Below are 23,036 nucleotides of genomic sequence, written 5' to 3'. Positions count from 1 at the left end.
CCACAGCCCCCGGTCGTAACGGCCTAGCAGATCTGTATCACTGGCAGCTTTCATGGCCGCGGAAGCGGTCCCACACGCTTTCCGTCCCGCTGAGTCGATCCATCGACTCTCCTTATCTGGCGGCACAGTGGATGAAGGGGAGGTAGAATGCAATTTCCTGGCCGCCGTCACAATCACCGAGTCCGGTACCGGATCCATTCTCAGGAAAGCAGGGTCCAAATCCGGGGCCCTGTACTTCAGAAGCCGGGATGGAGCGGCCTTCACCACCCCTGGTGTGAGGAACAGCTCTTCCGCAGGTTCCTTCAATCCAGGCACCAGAGGCAGAAGAGGGCGAGACAAGTGCTTCTTGTGAAGCGTCTCGAATATCACGGACGTCGTAGGTGTTGGAGCCGTCACCGTGATACCTAACTTCGCAGCCCCCTCAGGAGCACTTCCTGGAACGTGGCAATGTCGTCCACTGGAGAGATCCTGGTCTCAGGAGAGTCCGATAAGGTCGGCGAGTAGGAAGTACGGGTCCTGTAAGAGTCCGTGGTCGTATTGTCCGTCTGTACAAGCAGAGAGTTGGTCTGGAAGGACGGATGAAAGGCCTTCAGTGCCAAGTGAACAGCTCTGAGTTCCAGGAAATTGATGTGATATGTGGACTCCATCCGAGACCACGTTCCCTGAATCTGTAAGTCTCCCGAATGCGCTCCCCAGCCTTGGAGAGAAGCATCCGTCACGATAGTCTGAGTAGGAATGTCCTTGTGGAAGTGAACCCCTCTGAGGAGATTCTCCGCTGAACACCACCACTTCAGAGACTGAAGAGCATGCAGAGACAGTCTTATCTTGTCGTCCCAAGATCCTTTCCTCTGGTCCCATTGGTCCTCCAAGCACTCCTGCAGAGGTCTCATGTGTAGTCGTGCATGAGGAGTGAGGAAGATACAAGAGGCCATCGACCCCAGTAGAGAAGACACTGTCCTCACTGTTGTAGATGGAGGTCATAAGAGCCTGAGCCTTCCGAAGGATCGATCGCAGTCGCTCCTCCGAAGGAGACAAGCTTGCTGACAGCGTATTGATGGTGGCTCCCAAGTATTGAATGCACTGGACGGGATCGGGACAGACTTGGACATGTTGATGTGCAACCCCAACTTGTTCAAGAGAACGCACGTCTTCTGGAAGTCTGCCTGAGCTTCCGAGAAGGAGGAGGCCTTGATCAACCAATCGCCCAGGTACGGGTAGACAAACACCTTGTTCTGCCTGAGGTGTGCCGCTCCCACTGCCATGCACTTCGAGCGACCAGTTGATCCAGAGTGCATTCCCCAGCGTCCCTTGCTGGTAGTACCTGGAGGCGAAGTCTCGGCATTTGCTGTTTTCGGCGGTGGCGAACAGATCCACGTCTGGAGTCCCCCACCTTTCGAAGACTTCTCCTAGTACGTCGTCGTTTATGACCCATTTGTGGTTTTCCTGAATCAGTCTGCTCAGTGCGTCTGCCTGAACATTCTGCACACCTGGTAGATGGGTAGCCGTTATCGTCAATCCTCTGGCCAGAAACCAGCGCCAGATCGTCTGCGCCTCCAGAGACAGGGTGCGCGATCTCGACCCCCCCCCCTGCTTGTTGAGGTAATACATCGCGTAGCGCCTCTGTTCGAAAATTAGTGAAAAAACACCAAATAAGTCCCAAAAAGGGAGAGCTCAATGCTCCAGGGTCCTGCTAGCAGGAGCCGGAAAAAAGAACTGAAAGTAAGAGGGACCTGCAGGGCATTCTGTGATACAGTGAAGTTCTGGAAAGTTCTCTTAAAGGCACAGTATCCTATTCTGAGCCACATAATGGCAGCCTATGGGGCTTGTCTATCCATGTCTTCCTCTCTATCATTCCAGAGGGGTTTTTGCTGAAGGCAAGGGAAATCTTGACAGGCTTTGCTGTTTTGTGGATTTTTGGTGGAATTTCTAGTTGAAGTACTGGACAGTGTAGCCTGTTTTTAGGCTGCATTATATGTCTTTAAATTATCTCTTCAGTGTCTGTGCAGTTCTGCATTTTTTTTCCCGACACTTTAAGAGATTATTTTTGATTGCTCCGGGGTCCACGCACATGGGCGGGACTATTCACTAGATTATGACTATACACAGATCCCCTACTACAGAAGATTCATCGCCTACTCACACAGTAAGCTCTGACTCTGGTTGTAATAGCTACCGTCCTGTCGCACTTGGACTATGCAGATTGTCTATTTGGGCATGCCACTATACTTGCTCAAACAACTGCAGATAGTCCAGAATCATGCAGCCAGACTGATTCTTCAACAACCTAGGTGGCACTCTGCAACACCTCTAATGAGGAAACTGCACTGGCTTCCCATTACCCAATGCTGCGTGTTTAAAACTGGCTGCCTGATTTTTAAACTCTTGCATGGTCACAACCCCAAATTCATAAACAACCTGATACTCCAGCACACCCTCTCTAGCAACTTGCGGTCTGCTCACCTCTGTCTCCTTTCCACTCCCACGTTCAAGCGGAAACGTCTGGGAGGCTGCAGATTTGCAATTCGGCCTCGGCCAGCAGTTGGCCGTCTCCTACCGACCCTGCCATTAAAGCTATTACTCTGAAAAACCCTTTGCATTGAGAATTGCGCCTTATCAAGACTTGTAAAAGTCTTCACATATTTAGATAAAGATTTAACCAAACCTTCCGCATCATCTGAGGACTCCCTTCAAGCCAAATCATTCAATTTTGGGTTTATTCTCATTAATAGAGTTTTACGTCTCTCAGTCAACATTCCTGCATTTGCATTACCCATAAAACAAATTGCCCTCTGGCACCAACCTCTTAAGAGCAACAAATCAACCTCTGAACCTTTCAAAAATGCTTCTTTAACAGTGTCAAAAATCCTAGCCGATGGTCCCAATATATAAAGTAATTTGTCTTGACAAATGTTTTGTGATTTTTCCAGTTCCTTTCTGGGATCCTTTCCCAGCCTGGACATGCAGGTGATCAGATCTGGATACAAATTAGGCGTCTGAGTCACCATCACATCCATCACTGGTCTTGAGCATTCAGCTCACATAAAATTAGGCTCCTCTCTCTCCAATGGTTGATGCAATCTTGAGTTAATATATTGAGGCACATGCTCCATGGGCCACCAGTCCTCACCTCTTGGGTGCCTTATTTCACTGGGATCAAATAGTTTCTCCCCAAAAGGGATCCTTAATAGTAGATATGTCATCTTTATGGCCAGATCTAAAGCCTATCTCACTCTCGTCATTCCCATATTCATCCTAATATTCTAGATCCAGGACATACTCATCCAGATTTTCATTGGATCTTCCCCATTGTAACCCAAACTCATCCACATGAGTTTCCTCTAAATCAGCGCTTTGCTGACTGTCGCAAAGGACACTTGAAGAATACAAGGCACTTGGGCCTCCTTTATCTCCTCCTATTTTTCAAATGTCTTTTCCTTTTCCGACACTTACCAGCAGGACTCCTGTTCTCAGACTAATTGTCTGATACTGCAAAATATTACTCTCCCTCTATATCCTTCCTTTCTCTTTTTCCTAAAACCTGTTTCAATGTCTCTTTAACTGCCTGAACCTCATCATTCACCAGTTTCCGTAACCTACCCTTTGTAGTGTCCTCACTCATCTGGATATTTTACACACACACACACACACACACACACACACACACACACACACACACACACACACACATGCGCAAGCCGGCGGTCACTACTCACACGGTTGAAGGTCAGTTTTAAAACCTGAATAGCCAGTTTCTTTCAAGCAAACTGAAATTTCCTTTTAACAATTCTTACTAAATATTTCTCTATCATATCTAGTTACCTTTAAATTCATAACTCGAAATCCTATTTCTAAAATGAAAGTTATAATGTACCTCAAAAAACTTTAAACAAAACATTTGATCATCCAACACAAACAGAACGCCCATAAATTGGGTAATCAATGCTCACTCTCCCAAACTCATAAAACATTCTTTTAATTGTAATGTTTTAAAGTTCCATTCTGGGAGCTTTTAAGTTGTGTGTTGCTGCTCAAAAGGAGTTATTAAAAGATTATGCAAAATGCTAGCCACCAGTCTGGACATAAAATTATATGTTAACTTACCACCCTTCTTCCTTTTTTAGTACCAACAGAACCTCCACTCAGGGGTTTGTCAGCTAGGTACTGGTCCGCCATACACCACGGTTTGTTAGTCTCCCTTCTCACTTATTGAAACATATCTACCATGGGTAGCTTTATGATAATGTAGGAGGTATGGAATTACAAGCCCCTCAGCTTTGGGTGTCTCCTGCAGTGCTGCCAATTAAATAATTTATTTTGTGCTCAAACAAAAGTACTACCTTGGAGGGGCCATTTCTTTTAAAAGGTGAGAGGTACTATCTGAAAATAGAAAAGAATCTTGGGCAAAACCATCATCCCATGCAGTGATATGACCAAATTATTATAGCAAGCATTTCAGCCAGGTCCTTGAATTCGCGTTTATCTAATAAGGGCTGTAAAGTTACTTTGAATAGAATCCTGCTAGCACATAGTTCGATATATACCTAGGTATCTAAATCTGCTTGAGGACCACTTCGGCAGGGTGTGTGCTTGAAGCTTTTCTAAAATTGTACGTCACTCAGCTATAATAACCCTGACTGGCTCATGGAGTTTAATTAGAAATACTGCTACATTCCTAAATGTGCCACTAGTTCCTTCAGAGAGGCAATAGAGTCCCCCTAAGTGCCACTGACATTATTTGTAAAGGCGGCCACCATAAAGGTGTCCTACCTATAAAACACTCCTGAGATAGAGAGATTATCACTGATTTGCAGCAGAGATGCCAAAGATTGGGTTAGCCCTGTCTAGATCCCCTCTTAATACAGATCGTCTCTGACAATTCCCCCCCGGATTCCAATTTCCTGCTGGAGGGGATTCGCTATTAGCCACAATCCAGGCCAAAAAAGCCAAGACAGTAAGTCATTGCCACCAATGTGTCAGTCATCATCTTCCAAACTACCAAATGCCTTGCTGACATGCAGGGAGAGAAGAAAACCAGTTACTTACCTGTAACTACGGTTATCCAGTATTGGTATCTTTCATAGATTCACATGCCTGAATCATTCCCCATCGCACAGGCGGGAGTCCCACGGTAATAATATATACAAAAGCAGTGCCTTAGAACATTTATTGTAGTAAGCTAACAAGACTATAGGCCTCAAAAGGCCTGAAACTTAGCAGCCTATCTACCTCATTATATGAAAAGAACTGGAAAGGAGTTCCAAATAATCAGCTGTCGGCACCCTCTAGAACCTTCCCAGCAGAGGCAGTTCTCCTCAGATTTTCCCAGCACAAGTGAGAAGTATGTACCCCCAAAATAAAGAACTGCTCTGCCGAGGAGGAGGGTGGGTGCATGTGAATCTATGAAAGATACCAATACTGGATAACCGTAGGTAACTTGTTTTCTTATCCAGTATTGGGGTATCTTTCATAGATTCACATGCCTGAATCAGAATAGCAAGCAGTAAAACCATATCTGTCATTTGCGGAAGGTGGGAGACAAAGCGCAATTCTACATATCCCCCACTCAACCGGAAGGTTATAGAGCACTAAAAATTTAACTATACATATATGCAGAAACCTTCTGAAAGAAAATAATTATATTCAGATAACATAGTTCATATTAAAGACAGCATTTGACAAGCAAAACATTACAGTATATCATGCATACTCTTCTGTCATGAATATAATGTGAGAGATCTTTTAAAAGTCTAACCTTAATGAAGAAGATACTAGGAAATCATAGATGCTTTCAACTCTCTTCCCAGTAATAAGGCCCCGGGTCTCGATCGGCTCCCGGGAGAATTTTATAAAGAATATCGTGACTTACTGGTGCCGCACTTTGCAGAAATGCTCGAAGAAGCATATGAGGAAGGTACGCTTCCGACCACTCTTACAGAAGTGTTACTGATAGCACTCCCAAAACCGGGCAAAGATTCCCAGAAGTATGACTCTTATAGGCCCTTGTCCTAGATAAATATAGATGTGAAGATCCTGGCAAAAATAATAGCGAACAGAATACAACCGCTCCTCTGTAACCTGGTTTTGCCTGCTCAAGCTGCCTTTATGCCGACGCGGTCCACGGCCCAAAATTTGCGCACTATCTTTTCTTTATATCATCAGCTGGACCCGGAGGAGCTCTGCTGGACGCTGCCAAGGCGTTCGACTCCGTGGAATGGGGTTTTATGTTTGTGACTCTGCGTAAAATGGGATTCCCGGAACCTTTCCTAAAGTGGATATCCCTCTTATACAAGGCACCTAAGGCTAGAGGCCGTATAAATGGTTTAACATCTAACCCCATATCCAATGCAAGAGGAACGAGACAGGGGTGCCCGCTGTCAGCCATGCTTTTTGCCCGGATACTTGAGCCTTTGGCCTGCAAAATTAGGCAAAAAACACTCCGCCATGGCCCTACAATTTAACTGAAGACCAATTGGTATTTCGCTATATGCGGACGACATGGTCCTCTATGCGACGCATCCGGACAAAAACCTGAATCCCCTAATCAGAGAGTATGTCCAATATGAGCAATACGCGGGTCTCTGCATAAACTGGGACAAATCGGTGGTAATTCCACTCACTACAGGTATGATGGAGCCAGAGTTAGATTATCCTCTAAAATGGTGTGTGGACCCGGTCAAATACCTGGGGATATTGATACATAGAGACCCAGAGACAGTTATCAGGGAGAACTATGGCAAGGCGATGACTCGGCTGGAGGACCAAGTAGACAGGTGGATTAAAATGCCACTTTCAATGGCGGATAGGATAGCTCTACAGAAAATGATTGTCCTACCCAGATTTTTGTATTTATTTTGGAATATCCCAATTTGCCTGACAAACGATTTCTTTGACAGACTACGCTCTGTACTTCAGAAACTAACGTGGGCCGGTAAACAAGCCAGAGTAAGCGGGCAGGTGCTTACCCAACCATATCATTTGGGAGGCTCTGAAGCACCTGATTTTCAATTATATTATATCTGTGCACAAGCTCAACACGCACATTACTGGACGAGACCACATGCCCACGTACCACATGTTGCGGTGGAAAGCGATAGTGTCTCCCCAATGCCACTGATGGCCCTATTGGCCAACCACACACGATACACGCCGCACGACAAGATACACCCAGCCAAGAACACCTCTAGAGCGTGGCACGCACTGGCATGCAGGGCAAATAAACTGCTGATATTCGCACGGGCATTACCAACAGCCAGACACCCTCACATTACATTGACTCAAGAACCAAACCTGCAGAAACTTCTGGAAGACATGGGCTTCCAGACTCTGGGACAAGCGTTTCCACATAATACATTTCTTAATTGGTCGGTCCCCGCCTTGTGTGCTCCAGGACTTTCTGGTGTGATTATTGGTTCGCAGACCCACCACCACGGGGTTGGTATTGCTGGGGTATCTATTCTAAGGTAAGGAATCTATCACTAACGTGTCTCTTTCAGATGCACAAGTTACTACTTGTGTAACGATATATCTTTAAGAGACATTAGTTAGTGATAGATCCCTTACCGACCCACCCATCCTCCCCGTTCTGCGAACCGATATCCAGGGTTAAGGTCGTCCCCTTTCAGGGCCCCTAGTTTCATGGCACCAGTGTTGGTTTTTGGCATGGCTCTGTGCTTCTGGCGCGGAAAAGCTGTGTCTAAGAACTGACGTAAGCACGCGGAGGCGGCGTCTAAGTACTCCGACGACGTCATCACGGCGCCCACAACGGACTTGGAGACGCAGACGACGCCTACCGACGCGCAAGGGTACTGCTACGCAAAAGTTTCCGGATCCAGTCTGACGCCTGGGGATATTCTAAGGTAAGGAATCTATCACTAACTAATGTCTCTTACAGATATATCGTTACACAAGTAGTGCTTTTATCCCGTTCTGGCACAGGTCGTGTTCAGAGCCAAAAAGAGAATACAGTCTCTACTGAAACTGTGATAGAGTAGAGGAACAGGGTTAGAGTCAAGGTGCATGTAAACTGGCTGTGCCTTTGTAATCTCATAGCTTGACCCAGTCTGAGCTCAACAATGTTGGCACCGGATCCGACATGCGCGTTGGCACGGGATCTCCTCGGCACCAGCATATGATGTTGATCACAGGACTGGGGTGGAAATCTGTATGAGCCCAGTAACCAGTTCTAAGGTGACAGATAGTGCCATATTGGGGAGAGGGCGGGGGAGGGATTGTCAATGGCAAACCAGCTGGAGGTCCCTGTGGTCTACTATCTAAAATATAGAAGTATCCATCAGAAACACAGATTTAAAGTGCTTCGGGATCCCCCCACACAGGTGAGAATATTCTACATTCATGAATCTCAACGTAGATCCTATCATGCCAAATATTTGTTCACAGAAAGTATTTTTATTAAAGAAAAGGGGTAGGGCACAATGAAGCAAGTTTGTTTTTAAGAAAAAAAGGAGGTGAGGAGAGCAATGCTATGTAGTAGGCAGATTTTGTTACTGGAGGAGCTTACTGGCCAACATGCCTACCACGCCTCTTAGGCTCCAATCCACCCCATGGCTACTGAGAGAGCTCAGAGGACTCCAACATCATCAATCCACAACACGAAATAAGAGCTCTCCCAGTGTGCCTTTTCATGAAATTCGATAACCTCTATGCGGTGCGAGAGGGAACAAAGTCATGGGCTTGTAAGCAAACGCTTCAGAACGTTTGTTGTACGCACACAATGGCAGATATCGCACACCTGCATTCCCAAACACTACAATTACAAATCTGCTTTGCAATCTGCACATGTGAGAAAATATTCAACGGTCTATGAAGATCTGAGAGAATTACGTGCTGCAGATAAGTACACATTAAAAGAATTTGGATTGGGTATATAACATTACAAAGCAGTTTGTAACTTTTTAAACTAGGAAGAAACATTTTAAATGAACTTGCTCATAAAGATGAACGGCCTCTACATCAAAACACTTTCGCCTCTTCAAATTTCACCTTCGCATTGTCATACTCACTGCATCGCCGTCACTTTCATATAGGTATGTCATGTCGTTTGTCAATTTGTCAAGGTGTAAGGAGCGTGAGCCCAGGAGCTGGATCCAGAAGTGATTGGGATTCTCAGAAGCTGAGACATAAACCTCAAGGTGCTCATCTGCTTTGAAGCTAAAATCTGGGCTGGGGACTGAAGAGAAACAATTGTTACTTACTTGTAGCCCTGGTTCAGCAATGTAGAAATCTTCATCGAAGGCATACACATTAGATCAATCTACTGCGTTCAGGTACCCAAGAACATTTCAATTTTTGAGGACTGTTTAAAAGCAAATCTACAGACAAAACACTGCTGCACCTACAACTTAAATGTCTAAGAAAAACCAGGAAAAAAAGCATCACAATTGAGTTTAACTAGAAAAGATTTGAAACTAGAAAAGATCACTGTGGGGACTACCAGGGATACTTAGCAGTGGCAGTTACCAAAGATGGCTCTTTCTGAAGGATTAGTTCATTTTAAGGACATTTGTTTTATCAGTCTCCTACATAAGAGATAAACAGGATAGAGATAAGGGTTGTTCTTTAATGAGGATTCGTATGATGCAGAACCAGGGCTACATGCAAGTAATTTCTGCTGCATCGTAGGATCTTCAATGATACTAAAAAATTAGAGAAGAGTAGAAAGGAGTTACTTGCCTGTACTGCAGTTATCGAGTATTGGTATCTTTCATAGATTCACATGCTTGAATCATTCTAAGTCGAAGTGGGAGTCCCACGGTAACATAAATAAATCAGTAATTACTAAGTCTCATAGGCCATCATGGAGAGAACCATGCATTTAATAGCCTATCTACCTTCTTTTCTAAATATAAAAAAAAGGACCAAACTTAAATATAACCAATCAGCACCCTCTAGAACCTTCACAAGAGCGTCTGTGACTGATTTTCCAGCACAAGTCAGAAGAGTAATACTGTAGTGTCAGAGCAGCCTCTCCGGGGAGAAGGGCAAGTTCATGTGAAACTATGAAAGATACCAATACTGGATAACTACAGTTACAGGTAAGTAACTAATTTCTTATCTAGTATTGGGGTATCTTTCATAGATTCACATGCTTGAATCAGAATAGTAAGCAGTTGCATATAATACTTCCCCATGTATTCATACACGCTATACTATTTGAAAGTGCCGGTGCAGAGTAAAACCATATAAAAGGCATTGACATGTGCAATTAATATATCTATTGTCTTTTAAACAATTATATCATTTTCACATTTATAGAATACACATCTTTAACATTTTCTATTGATATTGAGAATAGAAAAGAAGTCCTCTACCTAAAGAGGCTCACCATAATAAAATAAGTTTTGTAGAACTGCCTGTCCCACGGCTGTGTCTGCCAGCTGTCTACTCCAGTCAGTAATGCTGCGTGAACGTATGCATTGTTTTCCACGTTGCAGCTCTGCAGATCTTTTCCAGTGGCACACCAGTGAACATGGCAGCTGAAGTGGAGACTGCCCGGGTGGAGTGCTTTCACTGTTCTTGACAATGGTTTGCCAGCCTTATCGTGGCAAAATTAAATTGTGGGTGCAATCCCTCTTGCAATAGAAGTTTTAGAAACTGCAGTGCCTTGGCAGCCTTGCCCGTAGGCCACGAGAGTTGATCCATTTTACGTATAGGCTTAGTCCTTTGCATGTAAAATGTAAGACCGATTTTGATGTCTAAAGCTTGTTAAAGCAGGCGTAGAGGGATCCGGGAAGAAAGTCCTTAGAATGACAGGCTCGTTCAGGTGGAACTGAGAGGGAACCTTCGGAATAAATTTGGGATTCGTCCTGAGAATTTCCATTTCAGTCTGTACGTCTTGCTGGTGCTATCAGCACGAGACCTGGCGATAACATCTTTGCACTCTTGCTCAGTGGTTATATCCTTAAATTCGAAGAATTCAGAAGCCACGCATGTAACTTAAGAGGCGCTGCCTCCGTATGACATATCTGACCCTTGTTCCTGGTCCGTTGTTAGGGTTGGTAACAGACGGCTGGGCTTCTGAATGGGGTAGGGAGGGGGTTTGCGGGTTTGTGTACCAGTGCTGTCTGGGCCACCTAGGGACAATTAGAAGAAGGCGGCAGTTTTCCACCCTCAGTTTCGTAAGGACCCTGAGTATCAGTGGAATGGGGGGAAAAGCGGAAGCATAAATCCCTGAGCAGAGCATTGAAAGGGCATTCCCTCGAGAATTTGGGAGAGGGAATCTGCTTGCAAAGAATCGGCATTTGGAATGGATTGGAGTCTCAACCAGATCTAAGGCTGGTTTTCCCCAAACTGAAAAGATCCTGTCCAGCTGTTCTTGTTCGAGCTCCCACTCGTGGCAGTTGTCTTTTGTTCTGCTCAGAGTATCTGCCAGGGTATTCAGAAGTCCTGGCACATGTTCCGGTGTCAAGGATATCATGTGAAATGTTAGCCGGCTCCATAGTTACTGGGCGTCCCGTGAGAGCGATTTGGTTCCTCCTTGCTTGTTGATATAAAACATTCTTGTGGTGTTGTCCATATGGACCAATACCGATGAACCTCTTAGTCGAGGGAGGAAGGCCTGCAGAGAGAAAAATGGCTTTCAACTCCAGCCTGTTTATGTGGATCTGAGGCGGGGACAAGACCATCTTCCCTGAATCTGAAGGTCTTGAAGATGACCTCCCCAACCTTCCATGGAAGCATCCGTGGGGACTACGAATTTCGGGATAACCGGCAGTAAAGAGAACCTGTGACAGATGTGACTTCAGTGTCCACTAGTACTTATGACTGAATCCTCCCTCTCACACAGTACTTTAGGGTCAAGGGCACTGTTGTAAAGGATCCTTCACTGAAAGCCCCTGGAGGACTTTTCATGCCTCTTTTTGGTGTCCTTGACCCTGGAGTTCCAAGCTTTCTTAGCTGAAAAACATTTGCTGGCTTTCAATACTGATCTTCAGTGGAATGAGATGCTGGAAGGCAGACAACACATACCTGTGAGGGAGTGAGGCTTCATAAAAAGTGAAAGCATGACAAAAGGAAACAAGTAGCTGATGTAAGTCTAAGAAACCCTTTAAAAGATTTCCTGGGACAAAAGATGTCTAGTGAAGCTGGAAAAAAATCCACTGCCAGAAAATAGGTAAAAACACCAATAATTTACAGACATCTCACTCGCCATATAAGTACATAAGTGACTCTAAGGTACCTGTAAATGTTAGGCATCATGAAATAGGGAAAGCACTGGGCTCTTAAAATTGCATGATGCTTTTTCTGATCTTCTAACATTAAAGCCAATCAGGCAATTTTGTCCCTCTTGTTTTTAGACATGTTAAGCTTTAATGTACGTTTTAGGGGCTGCAATGTAGTTTTGAAAGGGGGATTTCCTTAAACAGCCCTCAAAAAAGGTAAAACTTTACCTTTGATAGGTTCTGAGGGTGCTTATCCACACTGAAATGCTGGACTCTTCACCATCTCTATGATAAATGTGCAATTAAGGTATTCCAGGGTCCCCACAAACAGGGAATGAGTTTAACATCTATGACCATCAATGAAAACCCTATGATGCAGACAAAGAACTATGAATTAAGTCACTCAAAATGCCTAAGGTCCAGCTGGTTACATAATAGATGGGTCACAGAGGATACTCCAGAAGGGAAAGGAAGCAAGAAAGGGGATTTCACAAATGAAAGGAGAGAAAATGCACAAAATGATGGAGGCTAGAGGAACCCAGGCATATTGGAATGTCGGAGACATGAAAATCACCAGGAACCGGTGCAGCAACCAACAGCACTTCACAACAAATTAGACACTGGCAAAATATCGCTATTAAGATTGTGTGCATACAACAGAAAGTGCATGTATGTGCAGACAAATCTGTCACAGTGTCAATGTATTAGTTATATCGCTTTGCTTTATTTATGAGAGGTCAATTATGTGCTTACCTTTGCTACCAATGCTCAGCTCCAGTATGCTTGACCTCTTCTTTAGCCAGCGAGTCCAATGTTACAATGAGTTCATGCTTTTAAACTGAAAGGGGGTGTTGCTTTCAAGTATAATCGGACTGCTAGGGGGTGTATTCATCAAATAATCATTGATGCTTCCCGCCATATAAAGGGGACCGACGGAGGCAGTTCAGGTCATTCTTGTTGACAGTCATATACAGGGGGATATGGCTTTGAATCGTGTCTTCACCTCATTATAGAGACAGTCTAATAAAGGTGATATTGCCTCTTTACGCAGTGCCTTATAATCACCCGCCGACTATATAGAGTTTCACTTTGGAATATACCCTATCAGGGTATCACCTTCTGTTTACCCTTTGGCATAATGGCGGAGTCTAAGCTACAGTTAAAAAAAAAACAAATGAGATCCCTCACCACCTGATTCTCCTATCAAAATGAAAGCAGGAATAAATAACACAATGGTGACTATTCTTAAGACACTTGCTGAGGTACATGACATTGCTAAATCTACTAAACAGACTACGGATGCTATACAGTTAAAGTTCACAGCAATTAGAGCCAATATGAGTGCCTTGAACATTAAAGTTGCAACAGTGGAGCAGAGAATCAGTGACGTGGAGGATGTATCTTTGAAAACCAACAAACAACTCGTCAGCGTCCTGAGCTTAACCACATCCCTCACCTGACCTTAATCCTGCTAATGTACTCTGAACCTTCACTCGATTGTAGAGACCCAGCTATTTGACCGATGTCCGGTGGAGCTACTGGTTAGCTGAAGAGGAGATGGGTTGTGGATTACCCCTCGGTCGTCACCTACCCAGCCGGATTTTGGGCAGACTTTCCTTCGTCTGTCGTTTCCCCCTCCTACCCTTTCACCCCCACCCCCTTCCCCCTCTACACTCCCTTCTTCTCGCCCTCTTCCCCCTGTATTGTTTTTCTGTTGAGACCTAGCCATTTGACCGATGCCCGGTGGAGCTATCTGATATTTAAAGAGGAGATGGGCCGCGGATTCCCCCTCAGCCATCCCCTACCCAGCCGGACCTTGGACAAACTTTCCCTTTGTCTCTCACTGTATCTATACACTACCCCTTTTGCCCGCACCCTCTTCCCTTTCCTCACCCCATTTTCCTCTTCTTCTATGCTCCCAAAAAGTTTTTTTTCTGGTATCTTTTGTAACTATTTTCCCCTCATCTCTACGTCCTGTCTTCCTCCTACCCCTTTACCCTATCCCCTTACCCTTCCTGCTCCATTCACCTTGTCCCCTGTCTTCTTTAAATGCCTTTCTTGATACTGATGTATTTTGCAACATTATTGTCTCATGTAAAGCGCTCTGATTCCATCGGATCTAGCCAGCGCTATATAAGAACAATTGTTACTTACATGTAAACAGGTGGTTCTCCAGTATTGGTGTCTTTCATAGATTCACATGCTTGAATATTCCCAGTCGTCGAAGTGGGAGTCCCACGGTACATAAAATAGCAATAAATGCTAAAATATATATAAATGTGAGAACATAAGGATTAGCTACTTACCTGTAATCCTAGTTCTCTTCCAGGGGTATCCTCATCAAAGTCATAAGCATTAGAATATTCCCGCCCATGCACGGGACCCCGAAAACACTATATTATACGTGCCCCATATATATATATATATATATATATATATATATATATATATATACGCGAACAGCAATCTTTCACCACAAAACCACCAGCAAGGCAGCAGAGAGGAAAAACCACGCGAGTCCCAGTCTTCTTTCGGCAAGTTTTATTGAAAAGGCAAGTTCACCAAATCTGACGCGTTTCGGGCGTCCGCCCTTGGTCACAGATCGTCAGGCAAATAAAGGAACATCCCTTTTAAAGGGTACATTGCACGAATTCAATTAATGATTTTTTTCTTTTTGCAACACCATGTGATTGAAAAGTAAAAACTGAGGACACACTACATATAGCGGACATAGCTAGTCTGTTTTCCAAACCACAACTTGATATATATGTACAAATCGAGTAAAAAAGAGGTATTGTTCTAATGTTTAAATTTTGTTGCTCAAATTTATAGACATTTCTATTTTTTAAGTTGTCATATTTTACATTGTTTAGATTTGATATCAGACAACTGTTGTCCGTGCCTATTTGGAATTACACATAATATCCGCATGAATGCGCTTAAATAATAGATTGCTAAACAAAAACACAATGTGACTGATAGTCATATGTCATCAGAAAGTGCAATGCGTATAGATAAAGTGCAAATGCAATTGTGCAAATAACGCAACCTAATCTGTGCAAACATAGCATATAAATAAATATAAATAATTTCATATTAAAATCATCTAGGCTTCTCAATTCATAAAACCTGATGCTGGGCATATGACCATACAAAAATATCTGTGTTTTGGTTTCTTGCAATCATTCGATTAGCTGCATAAATGCACTAGAAACGTACCAACAATACGAATCATGGTTGTTTACAATATGTTCGTTTGTATGTATTTAGATAAGGCAACAAATAACACACACCCTCTAAAAAAATACTCTTAATACCTGATTCAAACCAGGAAAACAAACTAAAGCATTTATCTTAATGTCTGTGTCCCAAAACTGAAATGGGAAAAGTAATGTGAATCCATTAACCAGTGAATAATAAAGAATAAATTGTGCATGTGATAATAAAGAAAGGGATAATATACAATATGTGTAATAAAATTCATAATTAAATTTACAGGGTAAAGGCAAGAAAAGCAAATAATTGCCCATAAACAGATCATTAAACAAGGATTGGTTTATAGGAAAACATGCAAATCTTCCGTTGTGTTCAATCCATTGGGAAATCTGCTGTCTAACTCAATGATGAATTGTGACTCTAGCCTTCTGAGCATTCTTTCCCTATCGCCACCCCGTCTAGATTTAGGGACAGAGGCAATGACATAACATTCCAAGCATTGCAAGTTGTTATGTACTGCTTTGAAATGTCTGGCAACGGGATACGTGCCATCGTTCTTAACGATGGCACGTAAATGCTGGAGTATTCTGGCATGCACCTGTAGCTTTGTGCTGCCCACATATCTGAGGCCACAGGTGCATGTCAGAATATAGACAGCAAACTCTGTTTTGCAGTTAAAGGTGCCCTTGATGTTTTTGGCAATAGGACTGAACGGTGTCAAATATTGGGAAGTGTTTTTTCCAAATTTGCATGCTCTACAAGTTGAGCAACGCTTGAATCCCGGCCGGGATTTCAACCAATCATCTTGTTTGGCTAACTCAGGGAATTCGTGACTGATCTGGGTTTTAAAGGAGGGTCCCCTCCGATAAGTCACCACAGGGTTGTCTGGAAGCCTAGGGGCCAGAACCAAATCTGTTTTTAAAACAGGCCAGCGCTGTTTTATGATGGACTTAATTTGTCTGGCCTGTTTGCTATACCCAGTGATAAGTCTGGGAGTTTGTTCCTCCATTGAATCAGTTAGTGCAGTTGATTCATTGTTGGTGAACAAAGACTCACGGGATCTAGCAATGGTTTTCTGGATGGCAGTTTTTAAAACTGACTCTTTGTATCCCCTACATCTGAATCTATCCAGGGCTTCATTTGTGCAGGCCTGTAGGTCAAGGTCAGTGCTACAAATTCGTTTTAGCCTGAGCAACTCCCCAAATGGAATGTTGTCAATAGTGTGTCGTGGATGTGAACTGCTGACATGTAGGATGTTATTGCCAGCAGTTTTCTTTCTATATAGTTTGGTGACAAGACGGCCATCTTTAATGTAAAGTTTAACATCTAAGAATTCAGCTTCACTGGCGCTCACATTTGAAGTGAATCTTTCCAGATTGCCCCTCCACAGAATAAAGACATCGTCTATAAATCTTATCCACTGTATGACATGTTTCTTGTACATTGCACCATGGGTGCGCAGGAGGACCTGTTCCTCCCACCAGCCCACGTGCAAGCACGCGTAGCTGGGGGAGAAACAGGCCCCCATCCCCACACCTCGTTTTTGTATGTAGATATTGTTACCAAACAAAAAGAAATTGCTGTTTAAACACCAACTAGTAAGTTCCAAAATCATCTTATTATGCATGTAGCATTCAACAGGTCTCTTCCCGAGGAAATGTTCTAATGCATTTAGACCAGCTGTGTGTACAATACTGGTATAGAGCGACTATGTCTAGGGTGACCAATAAAAGATCATCGCTCCACGGAATATCCTTGATCTTGGCAATGAAGTCACCTGTGTCCCTTACATATGTTGGTAAATCCTTTACTAAATCCTGTAGGAAATAGTCAACACTATATTATATGTGCCATATATATATATATATATATATATATATATATATATATATATATATATATATATATATATATATATATATATATATATATATATATATATATATATATATACACACACACACATATATATATATATATATATAAAAACATATATATATATATAAAAACATGCAATAGCAGCCAAATAACATCAGAGCACACATGAATATGCATTAGAAACATGAGAAACAACACCAAAGACTGTTTAGAAACTGTTTTAATGCTCAGAGAGCAGTAGAAAATTTTATAACTCACTGAAAGCATAGAAAGCTCTCAGGCTGCATTGCAAACAGTCTAAAAAGACTGAGAAGCTAACCTGTAGCTGCATAGCAAACTGACACCGTGCCTTTAAGGCACCCATGACCACCAGTATCCCATCATGCCTCAGGGGTGACAGTTAGGTCAGTTCTTTTCGGAGACTGAAAAAACCCAATAACAAATAGGTTAACAATATTTCCTTATTAAAGAATGTCCTTTGCCCGGGGAGGCGGGAAGGTTGCTTATGACTTTGATGAGGATACCCCTGGAAGAGAACTAGGATTACAGGTAAGTAACTAATCCTTCTCTTCCAGGGGATCCTCATCAATAGTCATAAGCATTAGAATAGAATAGCGAGCCTCACCTCATCTCCCTGCGGGCAAAGGAGTAACAATACAGTAATACTAAGCCTAGTAACAACTAAGCTCGTACAGGCCGTAGGCTACCCAAATAGATTCCTCAAAGAGGCTTGTCCTACTTGAGTATCGGCCCTGGAATCAGATTCTAGACAGTAATGCCTCGTCAAGGTGTGAACTGATTTCCAAGTTGCAGCCTTGCATATTTCTGACATTGGAATGTCGTGCAAGAAAGCTACTGTGGCCGCTTTCCCTCTGGTAGAATGCGCTTTGGGTGACACCAATAAAGGCTTGCCTGCGAGCTGGTAGGCCAATTTAATGCAGGAGACAATCCATCTAGAGATGGACCTCTTGGCTGCTGGAAAGCCTGTTCTCATTGAACCTTAGTTCACGAACAGTTGATCTGACTTCCTGATTCCCTTGGTTTTTTCTAAACAACACTTGAGCACTCTTTAAATCCAAGGAGTGCAATGACCACTCTGCTGGGGTCGCTGGATTTGGAAAAAAAGAGGGGAGGAGATGGACTGATTTATATGAAAATCAGAAACCACCTTTGGCAAGAAGGATGGGTGAGCCCTCAGGACCACCCTATTGTGATGGAAAACAGTATATGGTTCATTCGCACAGAGCGCTTTTATCTCACTTACTCTGCGTGCTGATGTGATTGCTACTAAAAAGGCTGCTTTCCAAGATCGGTGTTGCAAAGAGGCCTTGTGGATAGGTTCGAAAGGAGGTGACATTAACCTGGATAGAACCAGGTTGAATTCCCAAGGAGGAGAAGGATTTCACACAGGAGGATAGACTTTTTTCAACCCCCGGAGGAAGTCCTTAACCACCAGTACCTGAAAGAGAGAAATCTGATTAGGCGATTTCCTGTACGCTACTATAGCTGACAGATGCACTCTAATGGAAGCATATTTCAATCCAGAAGTTGCCAAGGAAAGGAGGTATGGCAGAATTGCCTCCCCCTGCCCTTTAGTAGGATCCAGGTGATCTCTACACCATATATAAAACCTTTTCCACTTGAACGCATAGGACGCTCTCGTGGAAGGCCTCTTGGCCTCCTTTAAAATGTGCATGCATTCAGGAGGCAAGTTCAGATGTCCATATTGCAGGACCTCAGGTGCCATGATGTTAGGTTCAGTGATGGGAGGTTGGGATGAAGTATCCTCCCGTTCATCTTGCTCAACAGGTCCGGCCTACAAGGAAGTCGTCTGTGTGGACACAGACAGATGCAGAAGGTCCGGGTACCACCACTGCCGTGGCCAATCCGGAACTATCAAGATCATCTCCATGTCCGACCTGAGGAGCTTGGACACTACCTTCGGAATCAGAGCCAGGGGAGGAAACGCGTAAGCGAATGCTCCAGACCAATCCATCAGGAGAGCATTCCCCTGCGTCCCTGGCCGGTGGAACCTGGACGCGAAGGCGTGGCATTTGGCGTTTTGGTCATCTGCAAACAAGTCTATGGCCGGACGACCCCAGCAACGAAAAAGCTCTTCTACTACTTCGTCGTTTAGCACCCAGTCTGGCTGATCTTCGAAGTGCCTGCTGAGTGAGTCTGCTTGGACGTTCAATTCGCCTGGAAGGTGCACCGCCACTACTGTGAGGCCTCGAGAGAGAAGCCAGTGCCGGATGGTTTGAGCCTCTCGGGAGAGTGGGCGAGATCGCGTGCCTCCTTGTTTGTTCAGATAGAACATGGTGGTCGTATTGTCCGTCTGAACTAGGACTGAGTTGGACTCGATTGCTGGAAAGAAAGCTTTGAGAGCTAGAAACACCGCTCTGAGCTCCATCCAGTTGATGTGGTATGTCTGCTCCTGCACAGACCACTGACCCTGAATCTGAAGCGGACCCATGTGCGCTCCCCAGCCTTGCAGAGAGGCATCCGTCACTATAGACTGGGAAGGAAGAGGTTGGTGAAAAGGTACTCCCACCAGCACATTCCTCGTCCGAGTCCACCATTTGATGGCATCCTTCGTTGCTTGAGAAAGAGTGATACGATCTTCCCAACGCCCTGTCGCTTGGTCCCACTGGTCTTCGAGAGCCTGTTGTAGAGGCGCATTCTCAGCCTGGCGTTTTGGATGAGAAAAATGCAGGACGCCATGGAATTCAGCAGGGATGTTACTTGTCGGGCTGTTGGACACAGAGACTCTAGCAGAATCCCACATTTCTGTCTCATGGAAAAAAGGCTCTCCTCCAAAGGAAACGCTTTTCCCAATCTTGTGTCCAGAACGGAGCCCTTGGTAGTGGATGGACTGAACGGAGCCCTAGGTAGTGGATGGACTGTCGGCCGCTGGACTGACTTCTCCAGGTTTACATGGAGACTGAGCCTGTGCAACTGGTGCAGGCAAAGTTGCAGATCGTGTGCTACCCGTACCGGAGATGGACCCTTTAGGAGCCAGTCGTCCAGGTATGGATAGATGCATTTGGTGAAGACTCGTGGTGCGGACTGGAGTCCGAAGGGTAGCACCTTGTACTGGTAGTGTTTGTTTCCTACGACAAACCTCAAGTACTTGAGATGCCGCAGTGCAATTGGGATGTGAAAGTAAATCTCCGGTTTGAAGATGTGGGAATATTTGGTGAAGAGCTAACATGCAGAGCTTTTCTTTTACAATGACTTTGTTTAGGAGACTAAGATAGAGTATGGGCCTGAATTTGCCCTCCTGATCTCTTTTGGGGACAAGAAAGTATATGGAGTAAACTTACTTTCCCCTTTGAGAAGGGGGAACTTCCTCTATAGCTCTTTTGTAGCATGATTTTCACCTCTCTCCTGAGCAAGCGTAGCTGGTGAGGGCAAGATCTCTTTGGAGGAATGCTCCTTGGAATCGCACGGAAACAAAGCATGTATCCATTGCGCAGTATATTCAGCACCCATCGATCTTTTGTGATGCTGACCCACTCTGCCAGGTGTTGTGAAGCACTTCCTCCCACTGGAGTGGGCAACGGCGCCAGAGGAAGCCACTGCTCAGGCCTTTCCTCCTCTCGTTGTGGTAGAGGACTGCTGGTAACCTCCTCTACCTCTGATGGATTTTCCTCGAAACTGGGATTTCCCTTGGTTCTTATTTTGGGACCACTGAGGGGTTTGACCCCTCTGTTGAGCCACTCTTCCCTTGCTGGTCTTGAAACTCAGTTTGAACACTTTTTTCTTTTCCAGACCCACCGCCTTTGCTGTATCCAGCTCTGTCTTCATACAAGTCATCTCTTCGTCAGCATGTTGTCCGAAGAGAGAGTACCCCCAAAAAGGGAGATTTAGGATGCGGTGTTGAGCATCCGGCTTCAAACCTGTGAGACGCAACCAAGCTGACCTCCTGGCACAAACCCCATGTGAGTAGGAGTGTGCCTCGAGAACTGCACCGTCCGCTGCAGTGCCTATCAACTGGTTCGCCACCAGACATCATTCTGTCATAGTTTCTTCGAAGTCCTTCTGGTCTTCTTTTGGAAGCTTTGACTTAGAGCCTTATGGGACTCAATGAATAGGTTTATCGTATCTGCCCAACAGTGCGGCCGCACTCGAGACTTTCAGTGTGGAGGCAGCTGAATTGCACACCTTGCGACCCCACGAGTCTTGTGACTTGCTGTCCTTATCTGGTGGTGCTGAAGAAGAAGCCGCAACTGCATGCGTCTTCCTTGCAGCTGCCACTATCACAGAGTCTGCTGGAAGGTCAGATTGTACAAAAACTGGGTCAGATGAAGCTGGTTTGTACTTCTGTATGCGGGCTGGCACCGCTCTGATGGTTGCTAGAGTAAGGAAAACGTCCTTGACCGGATCCATTATCCCCGGGACCAAAGGCAACAGCGGGCGAGAGACAGCTTTTTTGTGCAAAGTTTCAAAAATCATTGTTGTAGACACCTGGGGGACAGACATCCCAATGTTCCGTTTCGGAGCTCCCCTTTGTAGGACATCTAGGTAAGTGCATATGCCATCCACTGGAGAGGATCTAGAAACAGGACTATCAGTTATCGTAGGAGAGTAATCCCTCTTGGAAGACCTGGTAGAAGAGGTAGATTAAGTAGACTGAGTTCTTAGACGTCTCCGGTGCGCACCGTGCCTCCTCTCCCGTGATCCCCTGGGGTGTTCTTCCCTTCTAGGAGAGCGAGATCTGACAGGATCTTTTCTTCTGGGTGAACGAGATCTGACCGGATCCTCTCTTCTGGGAGAACGAGATCTGACCGGATCTTCCCTTCTGGGAGAGCGGGATCTGGTTGGTCGTCTCACAGGCGATCTGCTTGCTTGGCGCCTGGGGGGACTGCGTCTGTCCACTTCCTCCACCAGCCTCTGGAGAGGAGATCTGTGTTGAGGACTGACACACTCTTGCATACGTCTGGTAGCCCCCGACTCTCGCCAATGATCCAAGGACTTGTACCATCTAGGTGACAGTCTGACCTCCGCAGCCGAAGGATCTGGCTGCCGTACAGGCGATCTGTGGATAGGACTTCTGGATCTTGAGGATGTTGTCGAAGAGCCAGAAGACTGACGTGGAATGGCGAGAAGCTGACTGTCACCATGATCACAGAGTTTCTCGACGAAGATCAAGCTCTTTCAGATTGCCTGGACGTTGAGCGTTCCGGCGTCGGATGTCTTTCTCGACGCCAAATGCCTCTGGGGAGTCAGCGGATCCATCAATCTCGACGTCGAATGCTTAGACTGCGATCGATGCAAGGATCTACGATCTCTCGACGCCGAACCGCGATGAGCAGCCGTCGGCAGAGCCTCTCTCGATGCTGAACGGCGATGACCAGCCGTCGACTGAGTCCTCTCTCTCAACGTCGAATGTCTGTGCGATGACGGCGGAGGGGTATTGGTCACCCTCGACGCCGAGCGTCGACGAGACTGCGACGGAGAATGCCTCCTCGACACCGACTGATGTTTTCCTGTCGACGGTGGAGGGGGTCTTGTTCCTCGACGCCGAACATCTTTTCTTAGACGACGGCGGAGTGGTCACACTTAGACGCCGGTCGTCGCCTGGATGACGACGGCAGAGGAACGACCTCCCTCGACGCCGATCGTCGCCGGGTTGACGACAGCGGAGGGAGGGGTCCTGGATCTCGACGCCGACCGTCGCCTGGTTGACGGTGGCGGAGTCACATTCCTCGACGCCGAACGTCGCCCGGTTGACTGTGGCGGAGGAGTGACCTCCCTTGCCGC

The 23,036-nt window shown here is 45.2% G+C and overlaps 1 protein-coding gene across 3 annotated transcripts in view; it reads right to left on the bottom strand.

Annotated features, from left to right (window-relative positions):
• The window catches only part of LOC147673477 (tudor and KH domain-containing protein-like), a 619,192-nt gene that overhangs the window by 290,982 nt on the left and 305,174 nt on the right, over positions 1 to 23,036 (bottom strand). For all 3 annotated transcript variants that reach the window (XM_086947328.1, XM_086947327.1, XM_086947329.1), the window contains exon 6: positions 9,021 to 9,187. In XM_086947328.1, the coding sequence (XP_086803454.1) occupies positions 9,021 to 9,187 (167 nt within the window). The remainder of the gene's footprint in view (positions 1 to 9,020; positions 9,188 to 23,036) is intronic.

The sequence above is a fragment of the Lissotriton vulgaris genome, chromosome 12 (assembly GCF_964263255.1).
Source record: "Lissotriton vulgaris chromosome 12, aLisVul1.2, whole genome shotgun sequence".
Taxonomy (NCBI): Eukaryota; Metazoa; Chordata; class Amphibia; order Caudata; family Salamandridae; genus Lissotriton; species Lissotriton vulgaris.
The sequence above is the reverse complement of the archived record's forward strand: the minus strand, read 5'-3'. Positions and strand labels throughout refer to the sequence as shown.